Source organism: Ctenopharyngodon idella, chromosome 7 (genome assembly GCF_019924925.1).
Source record: "Ctenopharyngodon idella isolate HZGC_01 chromosome 7, HZGC01, whole genome shotgun sequence".
NCBI classification, from domain to species: domain Eukaryota; kingdom Metazoa; phylum Chordata; class Actinopteri; order Cypriniformes; family Xenocyprididae; genus Ctenopharyngodon; species Ctenopharyngodon idella.
In genome coordinates this window covers 19,871,179-19,885,549 of record NC_067226.1, presented here as the reverse complement: position 1 = coordinate 19,885,549, position 14,371 = coordinate 19,871,179, and the positions used below count along the sequence as shown (strand labels likewise).

At 38.0% G+C, this 14,371-nt stretch overlaps 1 protein-coding gene across 5 annotated transcripts in view; it reads right to left on the bottom strand.

Annotated features, from left to right (window-relative positions):
* nhsl2 (NHS-like 2) overlaps positions 1 to 13,796 on the bottom strand; it is an 83,743-nt gene extending 69,947 nt beyond the window's left edge. Inside the window, exons 1-2 of one of the 5 annotated variants that reach the window (XM_051898939.1) lie at positions 577 to 594; positions 349 to 494 (exon numbers count right to left, since the gene is read on the bottom strand). In XM_051898939.1, coding sequence (XP_051754899.1) covers positions 349 to 439 — 91 coding nt within the window. In that variant the 5' untranslated portion in view covers positions 440 to 494; positions 577 to 594. Of the gene's footprint in view, positions 1 to 348; positions 702 to 13,119 lie in introns of those variants that run through there. The other 4 variants (XM_051898944.1, XM_051898936.1, XM_051898937.1 and 1 more) reach the window with 4 other exon arrangements.
* Between the last annotated feature and the right edge of the window lie 575 nt (positions 13,797 to 14,371).

Genomic DNA, 14,371 nt, shown 5'->3' with positions numbered 1-14,371 from the left:
ATTATTATTATAATTAAATATAAAAAATATTAAACTAAATTAAAATATTAAATAATATAATATAAAAAGTCATTAAAAAGTAATACAGATCAACTTTTTACAGCTAATGAGTTTGCTGAATAGTAAAGTGTGTGTGTAAACACTGGGCAAGCCGATCAGTGTGTGTGATGGAAAAGAGTGCATGATGAATGAGCGAGCAGTGCTTACCTGAGACTGCAGCACATCAGTACACAGGACTATAAACTACAACACATACACATACAAACACACAGCAATGCACCGAATGTTACAAATCATGCACCTAACACTGTTAAGAGTAGTGCATAGATGAGCACACTAATTTGTTACCTCTGAAGAAGGGCATGGTGAATGGTGCCTCCGATCCCCTTGTTTCCCTCTGCCTGCCCTGTCCCGGAGACCTCCGCCTCCTCCAACGCATCACTGTAGAGTCCGACAACACACAAACTCTGCCTGCCGATCCTCTGTAAAGTTGTCTGTGCTGAATAAATGACAAGTCAGGAATGTGCGTTTTCCCTCATGGACGGCGTCATACTCTGAGCACACAAACACACACACCTAACACAGGAGTTCACAGTGAGCCAGGACGAGAGGATGCAGCTGCATTTCCTTTCACACTTTCTCCCTCTCGCTCTCTCTCATCAGTTCGGTGGCTTTCCATCCTCACTGCAGCAAATTCTGCGGTGTCAGGCTCAAATCAGAGCTTACGCACATACACACACGCACAAACAAGGCAACACAGTTGAAAATTAGCAAACAACACATTCACACTGTATCACCGCTGTGAAACACCTGCTGTTCTCACATCATGTGCTGATGAATCTACAGCATCTATATAAGTGGTTCTCAAATGGTTTTGTTTCAGGAAAGATTTTACATTGGATTTCACATCACATAGTGATGCAATACAGTGGCAAAAAAAAAAAGTATTTTTTTTACCTTGCATAGTTTGTTTATATCACACAGTCTGTCCATACTGGCATCTGCCTAATTCGACTACTTCTATCACGTGACAAATTTTTGACTAATTATCGCAGAGATTGATTGATTGACACACACACACAGCCTGATAGTAACAACAAATAAAGATGATCTCCCCCATTTTAAAAGCTATTGATTTGTTATTTAAACTATGCATGATTATATGGTAAGTTGCATTTCCATTATTTCCATTTAGCATTGTTTTTCTCTCCTGTCTGTGACTCTATCAGAGCAGAGCTCATTCTTTTTGTAGAATCACTGATCTAAATCATCAACTGTTCACATGAAGAAACATGAATGATCATGTGTGCCCAAAGTTAGACACCTGAAAAAAGCGCAACTGCAGTCCACTAATTAAATTTCAGCAGGATATCAACAGATAAAAAGTGCAGAAGGAAAACTCAAAAATGTTTTTTTGGTTAAAAAGAGTTTTTTGGTTAAATGCCTGAAAAAAAGATCTGTGGTTAACACAAGCTCAAGATATTTTCACGTTTTATTTTACGACGGAAAAATATACATCAGTAAAACCCCATATGTGACCTTTTTAAGCATCTGCATGTCTTGAAAAAGGTGTTTGCTAACTAAGTTATGATTAATGGGACTACAAAGGTTGTTGGAGACATTAAATGTAATCACACCAGGTAAACTCATCTACACACTAGTCCGCTCTTACATTCTTGTTGTATTTATAATCCTGCTCATGCAAACTATTATAATTTAAATTTTCCAGCTTGTAGATTTTAAAGCTACAGCCCGTAAGTTTTGCCTCTTTGTCGCCATCTCTGTTTGAAACCCGCAATTGCAGTTATTTGCAGAATTATCATGCTGCGGCTCCTCAGCACAGATGAATCTAATGTTTGGGGCAGTCACCACATCGGTGTGGATACTGTACTTCGGAATCACAGACGTCTTGGAAGTATGACCAAAATAAGAATTATGAAGTAAGAATTAAGAAGTAATGATGCAAAGAAGAACGGCTGCATGCTCAAACCCACCAGTAACATTCTTATTAGAAAACATTATTACAAGCTTACCGCTGTGAATCGGGCTAAGGTAAGGAGATAGTTTTGAACACTGGCTGGTTATGTACTTGCTCAAAAATTTATTTTGGATCATTTTTAAACAAAAAATTTACAGACTGCAGCTTTAAATAAAGATTGAACACGTTTTCGGAAGATTAATGGTGGTGACATTTAAGTCATGCGACTGTGTTGTAGTTTGTTTATAGCTTAACTTTTGCTTTTTACTTCTGTTGATTGTATTTAAGCTTCAAAATTCATAAAAGTTGTGTACATTTGTGAAGATTATCTTGATGAACAAAATGTGTACGGAACAAACAAATCATACAAAAAAATCAAAGCTGATTTACTCTTCCATAAGTTTAGGACAATAATTGTGTAGGAAATATAAAATAAATCATATATTTTATACTGAAGCACAGCCTGACACCTGAATTCATAGCTACACTGGCAGTGATATCAAATTTTATACACTTCATGGTGTCTGGCTGAAGGAAAGTGCAAGCTACTCTCTTTCAATCTAAATCCACAGCAGAATTTGACATTCTGAGTGATGTGATGGCATCCGCCTCTGTTCCCTGTGTTTGTGTTGTGGTCGGAAGTGCTCCAAAGACTGGAAATTAGTGGCCAGTGGAACCCGTTTACACAGAAACATGCTGGACCCACTGGAGGAATGTGGGTTTGGTGATTTGGCTAGAGATGTGGAATAAAAACCACTAAACAAAATCATTGCACTCTGAATCAATGCGATCATTTTGATGCATTTATCAGATGCCTCGGCTACTATCATGCTGTGATGTGTGTATAATTAAAAGCCATAATCCTTGAAATGTTCACACATATTTGTGTATGTTCACAGTACAAACAGGCAGGTAGGTGTGTGTGTGTGTGTGTGTGTGTGTGTGTGTGTGTGTGTGTGTGTGTGTGTGTGTGTGGGACTGGGTGGAGCACGAGGCCTGTAGCGCTTCACAGCACAGGGGTGCGTTCACACATACGGTCCTCATTATGGCACCAGAATTAAAACTCAGTGTGAGCCTCAGCACTGGTACTGTCTGTTCTCTTATTGCACTCTGACACCTCTCTCCTCCAGAACACACTGATGAACCTGCCTGTACAGTGCTGAGATATTTGGAACAACTCCCAAGAAGACATATAAATAATGGGCTTTTATAATTGAAATTGATAGGGGTTAATGTAATTCACATTGTACACTTTTGGTTTCAGTGTGGTGCTAACACTACTCCAGAGGTTCATACCCCAGGAGCAAAAGTGTGAAATGATGTATATCCTAGGCTTTAGTGTACAATTAAAAGCCTACAGTAGCCGGCACACTGTGCAGCATTAAACATAATACACTGTAAACCCTTAAGGTCTGTGAATTTTGACTAATACAATCACATTTTCACAATTAGTTCTCATCACTTATTGAAGACAAGTGGTGTATGTGGTTCAAAAACACAAATTTACTTATTTTTGTGATTTGAAAGCTTTATAAGGCAGAAGTTTCCCTACAACTGGCCAAATTAGTTTGAGATTGAATAAGTCTTGCTCATTGGGCAGTACATGTTATCTAAAGCATGGTGCTCAAATAAAAGGCTCAAATGACTATGAAATCAATTTACATCCACCAAACACGTAGCTGTCACTGTTGACAGACACTGTTTGAAATGTCCATTATGGTGATTAGTGTTCCATTAGTGAATTAGGCATATTCATTTCAAATCAAATTTTCTTTTTGCATTAGTTCTAGAATCATATTTCAAGACGGAGTGCAAATTGCCGGTTCACTGAAAAGAACCCCTTCAAAAGAATAAAGAGAAAACGAACCGGTGTTGTAGGAAATCGGGTCCTCCCTCCACATCAGGTCCCATCATATACTAAGCACACACACACACACACACAACATTCATTTAAAATTGCTTACTATATTTTTCATAATAAAATAAACTGGACATAATGCAATTTCTTTCACTTAATAAACTGTTAATATAATAATAATAATAACTTAATTAAACATCATTGCATAGTTCTTTTAATAACTGAAAAAATTGAACCTTTAACATTTACATAATTACATTAAAGATTGAATGCATGTAGGGCATGTGCAAATGCGTAGTGTATACGCTAAGCTATCAGGCTAATCGTGTATGTTATGCTAGTACGTAAGCTAACTAAAACAAACATTAATGGTCATTATAAAGTAGTTCAAATGACATATCATAACGCAATTTTGTGGAAATTGTAATCAGGCGCTATAGAGAGTCAGTGGGACCACTTGGGGTTCAAATGGTGACTCGTTTTCAGGGACAACCCGATATCTCTCATGACACTGGACAATTTACTTGTTTGCTTACTAACAGGTTTTATCTACTAATAGCCTTGTTTTTTCACCAAACCGGGTCGCAGTGATATTGCCAAGCATAACATGTTCTTGGATAAACATATTTTTTTGAACATTCCTGTCCGAAAACCCTATCCCTAAGCTTATCCCTAACCATAACATATCCCTAAAATCTAACCCTTACCCTGGCTGTAAGATTAAACTAGACATAAACTGTCATTTGTCCCTCAAATCTGATTGGTTGATTGGAATGTTGTTCCAGGATCAACAAGGATGCTGATCCAGGACCTGACCGCAGACTTCACTCATCACCACAATGACAACCCCAATTACTACTGTTAGAGCTACTATAAGGCAATGCATTTACTCAAATTCTCTTGAGTACTGTATTTAATTTGTTAAGGTTTAGCAGTAAAACGAATATGTATGATATGGATCCTACAGCTTTTCTCTTCATTTTTTGTCTTATTTTTTCTTCTTCCATGTTTTCCTCTCCTATAAGCCACTCCACTTACTCCCCAACATCTGGAAATCATTTCTCACCTATTACAACACTGCCAGGCTCAGGCCATTTGTTGATCTTGACAAGGAGCCATTCTCCAACTAAATATCGATTCTTTCATTGCTAAGTAATTGTGTGCTGATAAAACACTACAGTACCAGTATCAGGTGTAGATGCTGACAAACTAGATTTGGTTTATAAAAAGGCACTGTAACATTTCGAGCACTGCCCTGTTTATTCATTCTCATTATCTTACGCTTGTGAGTGGTGGGTCATCTGAAGTCCATACAATATAAACAGAGGGATTTTGTTTTCTTTGGCTGCCTGGTGCTTAGACCATGAACAGAGACTGAGACTAAAAGTGCACAACATGTAAAGCAGCATTGCTTGGAAAGATCTCCACCAATCAAATCCCAGTATGAAATGTCTCCATAGAAATGGCAGCTGCTACATGAATCTATCACAGGTCACATGACCCAGAATTATTCCCCCTTTGAGGTAACATGAGGTCACTTCAGTCAAAGCTAATGCTCAGTACTCATAAAAGAAGACCTGTTGTCTGGTTGCCATGGTAACAAGTGGCTAATAGTTTCAGTCTGCTCGTGGATGGTTTTTGAGATGGTATGGATATTTCTGGTGCATCTCCAGCTACCTTCACATAAACAGCTGCTTTTGCACAGCTTTTCACAATAGTTATGTTTAATCATGCTCAAAGACGGGGAGGGAGATGATGAAACACATTACAGTATGATGCAACAGTAAACAGCTGCTAAACTTCACACAAACACTTTTCAAATGTCAGTGGCTGGTCTAAGGCTGTGGGGTGTGTGTGTGTGTGTGTGTGTGTGTGTGTGTGTGTGTGTGTCATGGCCCAGAGGAAATGTAGCTCCTCTCTCTCGATAGGAATCTTAAAGGAGAAGACAGAGTAAACACATTACAGGATTCACACAGTGTGTGAACATTGTGTGTGACATTTTCCAGCCTCTTTTCAAAACGTATTAATATCAAGAATGGAAAAAAAAAAATTATATATGGAGAATTGAACTAAAAGCACAGCTAAAACTTTGTACCCCTGTGAAAAATAAGTACACTTTAGCATACTTTTAAAAAGAGTACTTGTTGTTACAGAAATAATATATTTTTAAAAAATAACTGAATTTAATGTATGTTAATTACAATTAAAGGAAATGTATTATCATTTAAATATTATTTTATTAAATGCAATTAGTGGAAATTATTAGTGCTTCTTTGACATACTTAAGTAGGACTTATTACTATATGGAATTTCATAAAAATGCATTATTGGTAACCTAAAATTGAATGTATGTCTATTGAAACTTGTATGTCATGCTTTTAAATATATTTGTTATTACACATTTGTAATGATGAAGTTGCAATTTAGTACATTTAAATACATTAACTTTAAATGTAATGTCAAATAACACACTACAGTTAAAATGATCAGGTCTCAATTTTACACGTGCATGTGCTTTAGTGAAAGTGACTTGTGAAGGTCAAGTATGGTAACCCATACTCGGAATCTGTCCTCTGCATTTAACCCATCCAAGTTAGTGCACACACATTAGGAGTAGTGAGTAGCGAACACACACACACACCCGGAGCAGTGGGCAGCCATTTTTGCTGTGGCACCCCGGAAGCAATTAGGGGTTGAGTCTTGCTCAAGGGCACCTCAGTCATTTCCTGCCGGCATTGAGAATTGAACCCGCAACCTTAGGGTTATAAAATCTGACTCTCTAACCATTAGGCCACGACTGCTCCTTAGTATGTTAGTCAAAACAAGTGTACTTCTTTAAAGCACAACAAAAGATTATTAAAACATTGTGAATGAAATGTACTTTAGCCCCTTAACGGTCACCCCCATTTTAGAGAATAGCACTATACAAACTTAAATGATTACAATTCAAAAATGCTTTGGAGTACAGACCTAATTTGGTCTTGTTTTAAAGAAGACACTCAGCAGATTATTGCTGATAAAGTACTTGAAAATATTAAAGTATGAAAATTTATGGAAGCTTAAATTTATTGTAAATCAAAATGTACTGTACGAAACATTTTTTATTTTATATAAAATTTATATTTTATCAAATATATTTTACTCTAAATCTGCTATCAAATGAAAGCCATATGTCAAACAAAGTTGTGTTCCAAATTTGAAGTTGATATCATAAAAATTGAAGTTCCTATGAAATTTTGTTTAGGCGCTGTACCAAAAATAGCCACCGGGTGTCACCAACATCCTATTTAAAAATTTTTATGCATTCTCCTGTTACAAACTTATAAATTTCTGTCCAAATATCACTTCTATCACAAAACAGACACCAAATATGGAACCGTGAGACTCTGACCTTTCTGACGATATGTGTTTTGTCAAAATTAGAAAAGTTTTTGACTATAAAGTAGCTAAAATAAATATTGTAATATGAAACCTGACCCAACTCACTAGGGTAGGAGCTCACACGCAACATCCGATTTCAAAACGTTTTTCACAGGCTGAATCTTGAGTTTGTAGGCTTTCGAATGATATCTATCTTGTGATGATTACTAAAAGATGTGATATGAAAAAAGGCAATAAATAAAAAGAGCACCAAGCGTCCCACCTGTGGGACGGTGACAGCTAAGGGTTTAAGTAAAACTTTTAATTTGACATTATTAATTTTAAAAGAAAACAAATTAAGATGTTTTTGATGAAATCTATGAGCAATCTGGCCTCCGATGGACTTCAACACAACGACCACATTCAAGGCCCAGAAAGGTAGTAAAGACATTGTTAAAGTAGTCTGTGTGACTACAGTGGCTCAACTTTAATGTTATGAAGCGTCGAGAATATTTTTTGTGTGCAAAAAAACAACACAAAAATAGCGACTTTATTCAACAATTTCTTCTCTTCCATGTCAGTCTCCAGTTGACGTAGTAAGCACAGTGCAGCACTTCCGGGTTCTACGTCCAAACGCCGGCTCAATTTTGGTCGATGCTGTTAACGTGAGCGCCATGACACATGCGTATGATGCTGACGCGGGAGCCGGCCGATACAAGGTTCAAGTTATTTTTATAGTATACTTTTAAGATTTTAAGTACATTATAATTCAATACAATTAAGCGCACTTCTTTTTCACAAGAGTATGCATTTTGTAACACTGTCACATTTAAAATGCAGTTAAGCAAAAGGTGTATCTGTTTTAGTAATGTTTCAGTGTGTCTGGGGGCCAAAAGCATGTCGACCTCTGCTACATTACAACACTATTGTGTCATAGTAAGAGCTGGACGGACTGTAGTGTATTACACATACTCTCTTTGGTCTAGTCTCAGAGCCAAACACTTTCTTGCCAAGAGCTGCACAACTGCCTAGAGATGGGACGCCAGTACAGGAAAGGCGAGCAGTGACTTACATATGTTCAACATAAAAACACACACAAAATGTCTGCACAGCACAACCTTGGCTTGAGAGAATGTGCTAGAGCTGAGTTGTTCTCCAGTTATGTCTGTAGGCATCTGGTAGACAGACAAGCACAAAGTTACTGAATTTGTCACAGCTGCAAGACATCTTTAGTGTCGATACCTGTGTCGACCTTTCTAAGCTGCTACCCCAATAAATGATAAGCACATTAAAGGTAGAAAGAAACAGACAGAGTTTCTGGAAGCTCTTGGACTTGTTGCGCAACTGCTGCATTTCATTTCAGATAAATCGATTCCTTTTGTGCTTTTGTTTTATCTTTGTTTTAAAGGCCAGAGTGAGACATAATCCAAGGTGAGAAGGGAATATTGGGTTGAGTCATAATACAGCAGGAGAGGTGACAACTTCTTGTAACTATGGTTAGGTTTATGAAATGAAAAGGTCTGCATGGGTTTTTTAGTCATTTAAAGCAATAGGATCATTTCTATGGCAACTCAGGAGCCCAGTCCAAGAGAGCAAAAGGAGCAAAAGAGGCCAAAAATAAGACAATATGAAGTTTCTTTTGCATTTCAGCTGAATTTATACTTGCTACTCTGTCCTTGAACACTCTGGCCCACTCGCTTTCTCCTTCCATCTTCTGTTTCTCTGATCTTCCGTCTCACTCATTCCATCTATCCTCTCTTGCTCTCTCACACACTCTTATTAAAATTCCAGTTAATCTTGCAGACTATAAAAGACACTGAAAAAAAGCAATGGCTTGACTCAGTTCAGAGCACTTCGGCTCTAAAAGTCAGGGATATTCTGTGTATAAATCTTCAAACATTAATATGAAAGTCACTTCAAGATTTACATCCATAATCTGCACCAGATCCATGACACTTTGCACATAACCATTCACAGTTACATGAAACTTTCAGCAAGGGAGAAACTCATAAAGCTCAAAATAAATAATGTTCATTCATTTCACGTAAATTTCAAAAACTTCCGAATTGCTTATTGGTGGTGCTTGGGAAGAACAGTCCACCAATATACGTGAAACAATGATATCATCAACATTTTCATGTTATGGCCAATAACTATATTCAATATATTAAAATTATTTTATATTAAAATTCTATATTATTTTAATTCATCATCATAATGATAAACACACTGGTTTGTAGCACAAAAAGTTTTACCGTTTACTGCACTTTGTTATTTTTCTGGTTGTTTAGCTTACTTCCACTTTGCAAAATAATGTGGATAAAGTACAGTATGAAAATTTACATCAGTTATTTTAAAGGCACAATATGTAAAATTTTGATATTAAAATGTCCAAAAACCACTTGCACAGTGTTATATATTTCATTCAATTGTGTACTTACATTATCCTAAATGCTTCCAAGAATTTGTAAATTCAGAGAAATTAACAATTTAAAAATAGTGCCCGTCGCTTGTTACTTGTCGCCTGTCAATTACATAATATCTGCGTTATTCCTGGTTTCCGCTTGTATACTAACCATGGTAACAGACGTGGACAACTGCGTAATGTCTAGCGGTACGCTGTTGTTGTTTTATTCAAACATTATGGACCATGGCAAGCAAACATTGGGACAAAAGAAGAAATAAAACGAGGATCAATATCGGCGTGGCGTTTTTGAGATGGCGGGAGCTTCGCGACAAACTTCGACTTGACAGAGACGCTGCTCATGCACGTTATTAGACAGCTAAGCAAATGTACATAAGACGAATCAATGTTATAGCTCAACACGATGAAATGTTAGAATATCATCAGTATGATATTCTAATGTTGATCTAGCTTACTGTTAGTCTCATACAGCCAACAAACTAATACATAGAATAACATTACAACTTTCAACACACTCAAATGCAGTTTAATATGATAATGTAACGTTAGACCAAGTGAAACAGCGCTGCGTTACCTCACAATTTTAATTCGTCAAATAAACTGACCTGTATGAGAAGTATTTCAGCTTTGCTAGTAGTTCGGTAGAATGAAATGTCCCTTTATATCCCCCGGGACTCGCTTGTGGCGCTGATATCTGTCTCTCATTAGCAATCGCGCCCGCGATTCTCGGCCACGCCCTGCTTCATGCCACTGTCATGTTAAAAACATGAATGCATCCATCCACTCATCCATAAACATTATTAGATCAATCGGCATGATGACAAGTTGATTTACCCACCATGATTCCACATTCTTCACTGCGTCATCAATCTACGCCTTTGTTATTGTTTTGAAGAAGTTACCGACCTATTAGTGTTTTTAAAGATTTAAAGGGATAGTTCACCCAAAAATGAAAATTCTGACATCATTTACTCACCTTCAGTTTGTTCCAAACCTATATGAATTTCTTTGTTCTGCTGAACACAAAAGAAGATATTTTGAAGAATATGGGAAACAAAACAGTGCCCCCATTGATTTCTACAGTATGGGGGAAAATGGGAGTCAAAATATATTCTTTTGTCTTTTGTGCAAAGAAATTTATACAGGTTTGGAACAATTTGAAGGTGAGTAAATGATGACAGAATTTTCATTTTTGGGTGAACTATCCCTTTAAGTCTCTCCACAACTGTCGTATCAAATAAAAGCAAAAAAGCCCAACTATATAACCAAAAAAGAGAGGAAATGAATGTTTAAGGGTCAAAACTCCTTAAATCCACTTGATCCTTCTGTCTTCTGCCTTAACACACACATACTGTACCTACACTTGATCTTGTGACTTTCACGTGAATGCCTGAGGAATGAGGCAGTAATCACTGGAGTTGACTGACACTCACTTAGGAAGAGCTGAATCAACTGTCAGTTTTAATGCAATTGGTTCAGTCACTGTAAAAACAAGCCTCCAGTCTGCCCCTTCACCTCCTGTCCCCATCAAACAGTCTCCAGAGGGGCCTGACCTCAGTCCCCACACCGCAGTGGAGAAGAGTTCCCAGCCAAAGAATCCGCTGCATACAGAGATTCACATCATTTATCTTCAACATGTCAAAGCATGGCAGAAGTTCAAACTGCTAATGCTTCACCATTACAGTATTAAACAAATACAGTACCAGTGATCTCCTCCTGAACTTGCAGGATAATCTCCATACTTTGTTTCTACTGTGGTCTGCCACTGTAAAATGATAAGGACGGAGGAAAAGAAGGACTGCCAAACGTGCCGGGCTCAGGGTTAAGCTAAACAATACAGAGAGGCTTTCTCTGATAAGACAAAGGAAATGGACGGAGGAAATATTCTGCACATCTTCAGATGGAGCAAGTTGGCAGGGTTTATCCTGTTTCAGTGCACAGAGCAGTGTGGGAGGTGTCAGGGGGAGTAGATGCCAAATGCATCTCAAATGCAAATGGGAAAGATTTAAAAACAACACATTATAATGTGAAAGTTAAACACAAAGCCAAGTGTGAATGTTTTGGTAATAAACAGTCTTTGTGGCATGGACAAAGCATTTGTTTACTGTTCATTAAGAAGAGAAAGTGTTGGTCATTATCCTAATACTTGAATAGCTGTCAAATGATACTGATTTCTTCTGTTTAAACAATAAGGCCATCTCTTGTTTGTTCAGTACTTTTGTGGCAGTGGCATACAATTGCAATTTTACAGCATCTTTCTCCCACTCCAACGCAGCCTAGATACACTAGCAGTAATAATAGTCAAAACTGAGAAGGCACGTCACAAATGAATCTACAAAAAGATACTACAGCTGATTTCATTCTCTGACATCAATTTTTCATGGTAACCATAGTTTCCAAAACACCATAGTTACAACAGTTATTATTGTTAATGCTATAAAACTGGTAATGGTAATAAAAAGTCAATTAAACAAAATGACAGAAAGACTATATAACACAATAAAAGCAGTTAAAAATGTTTTATAAAGTTAACTACTAAAAGATGTTATGTCTGTGGTCTTTAAAATTCAAATTCAACATGCATCTGAAGAACCAGTTATGACCTTTGACCTTTTGGCATGGAATTAAGTTTTTTAAAAGTGTATGACCCAAATATATTTAATATTTTGTAAGATGGCACATTATGACATATATTGTTCTCCATGATGGGATACAATGCTGTAATTTTCTCCTAAAACACTACATGGCAAAAACATAAAGCACTTTCCTAAACACCTGTAGTACTGAAACAAACAGTTTGGCATACAAGGAATTGATTTTGTCCATATTGACTGACAGAGTTACACTGGAGGATTATATACAATGTTCATTAACTAATAGTGAAATACATAAGTTGATATAAGTGAGATATTACGAAATGCCAAAAGTGATAGAAATTAACCAGGAAACTTTGGCAACAAACAAAAACACACCTGTTGACCTGTTGTACCATAATTTGGGAATTTTAATATAGTTTTCCATTTTTCAGTGGGTGTCAGATTTAACCCTAGGATCCTTAGGAAAAACGAGAACTGTTGTAACTAAGGTAATTATTTGCAGAAACCATAGTTTACCATGGTAAATGTCTTGACAAGGGTTGTTATTATTATTTGGTCACTTGGCAATTGGTTTATTCGGTAGAACGAAACACAAGGTTCACGTGGTGAACAAAAGAACATTTGTTGCTCCTTCCCAACTGGACCATTATCCCTCCATCTCTACATATTTACATTACAGCCAGAGGAGAAACAGCTACATTTAGAGACTGAACACAATATCTATAGAATTAATAAAGACGTTATTGTTCTCAAAATATGCTCAGCAGCCCAAGAACGATAGTCAAGAGATGTTTTATGTTGTATGGTGAATGTAAACATGCAGTTAAGAAGACCTTGAACTTGAGCAAACAAGTCATCCACATACGTATTTAAGTCAGCAAGAGTAGTGAAAAGTTCCTACTTTTGACCGGCGGCTTGGTGGCCAGTGCTGAGATGTGTTTCTGCAGGCTGATAAGTTTATTCTCCAGAGCTCCGGAGCGGTAGCAGATGGAGGCGAGCTCTCCCTCCAGCTCCTCCAGGATGCTCACCGACTGACGGGATAAATCCGACAGCTGCCGGAGCACCGCGCACAGAGTCAAACCGCACACATCCACCAGATCCGTGAACATCGCACCGCGACTCTTGCCGCCGCTCTTGCACACATCTTTAGGGACTATGGTCCTCTTGCAAAAGGGCATCTTTTCTGCTGTTATGGTAAACTCCCTTTAAAAGTGCGTGTTTCGCCAGCGCTGAAGAGTGTTGGCGAAGACTCTTGCTCGGGATTGCGCGTACAGTGGAGGCATTTTATGCATTGTAATTGATTGTCCACTGTGAGGAGCTCTGCAGCGCTCCAGTTCACACTAGATCACTGCAAATCACAGCTCCAAACTCTCATGAACTGCGCCTGAGGGACCTCACCCACTCGAGCAACAAGACCCTATGAGCTGAATCTTTCACGAAAACTCAACTATGCGTTCAGAAAGCAGCCTTGCTCTGCGCATGCTCACAAAAATAAGGTTTAAAAGTGCTTCAAGGGACTCCAACAAGCCTGAGAACAATGAGAGTAATAAAAATCCTTTCCTCCAGTCACGTTCTAACCTTGCATTTGCCCATCCCTAAATACACATCTGGTCTAGTGTGTGTGTGTGTGTGTGTGTGTGTGTGTGTGCACTCCCCCACCCTGAACCAGAACTTGGCTCACCTAGATGTTTTGTTCATCCAGTCTTTCCACACTGGACGACGAAAGAGGGCGTACAGTCACAGTGAAGTCAAAATGATGAGGAGAGGAGGGGAGAGGCTGAGAGTCCTCCATGTTAAATAATCTTATCAGGCATGTTTCTCTATGGCTTCATATGAAACCTTATCTCGTACAGGGAATTGATTGGAAACATCTGGGCCTTGTTTTGCCTCACTGTATGACTGTCTTCATTGTTCCTGGTTCCCCACCCCACTCCACATGGCCCAAGTGCATGACAGGAACCACTCCTGGTGGACCTTTTCTTCACGGTAACCCTCCTCCCCCTCGTTTCGTTGAAAGGACTATTTTCTGCTCTTCTGTTCCTGGTTTCCTTTCATGTCTCTTGCGATAGATTGTACCTGCCAAGTTTGATTTGAGGGAGTGAGGTCTGGCAAGACTCAAATTTTATTTTCATAATATTATATATTTGCAAACA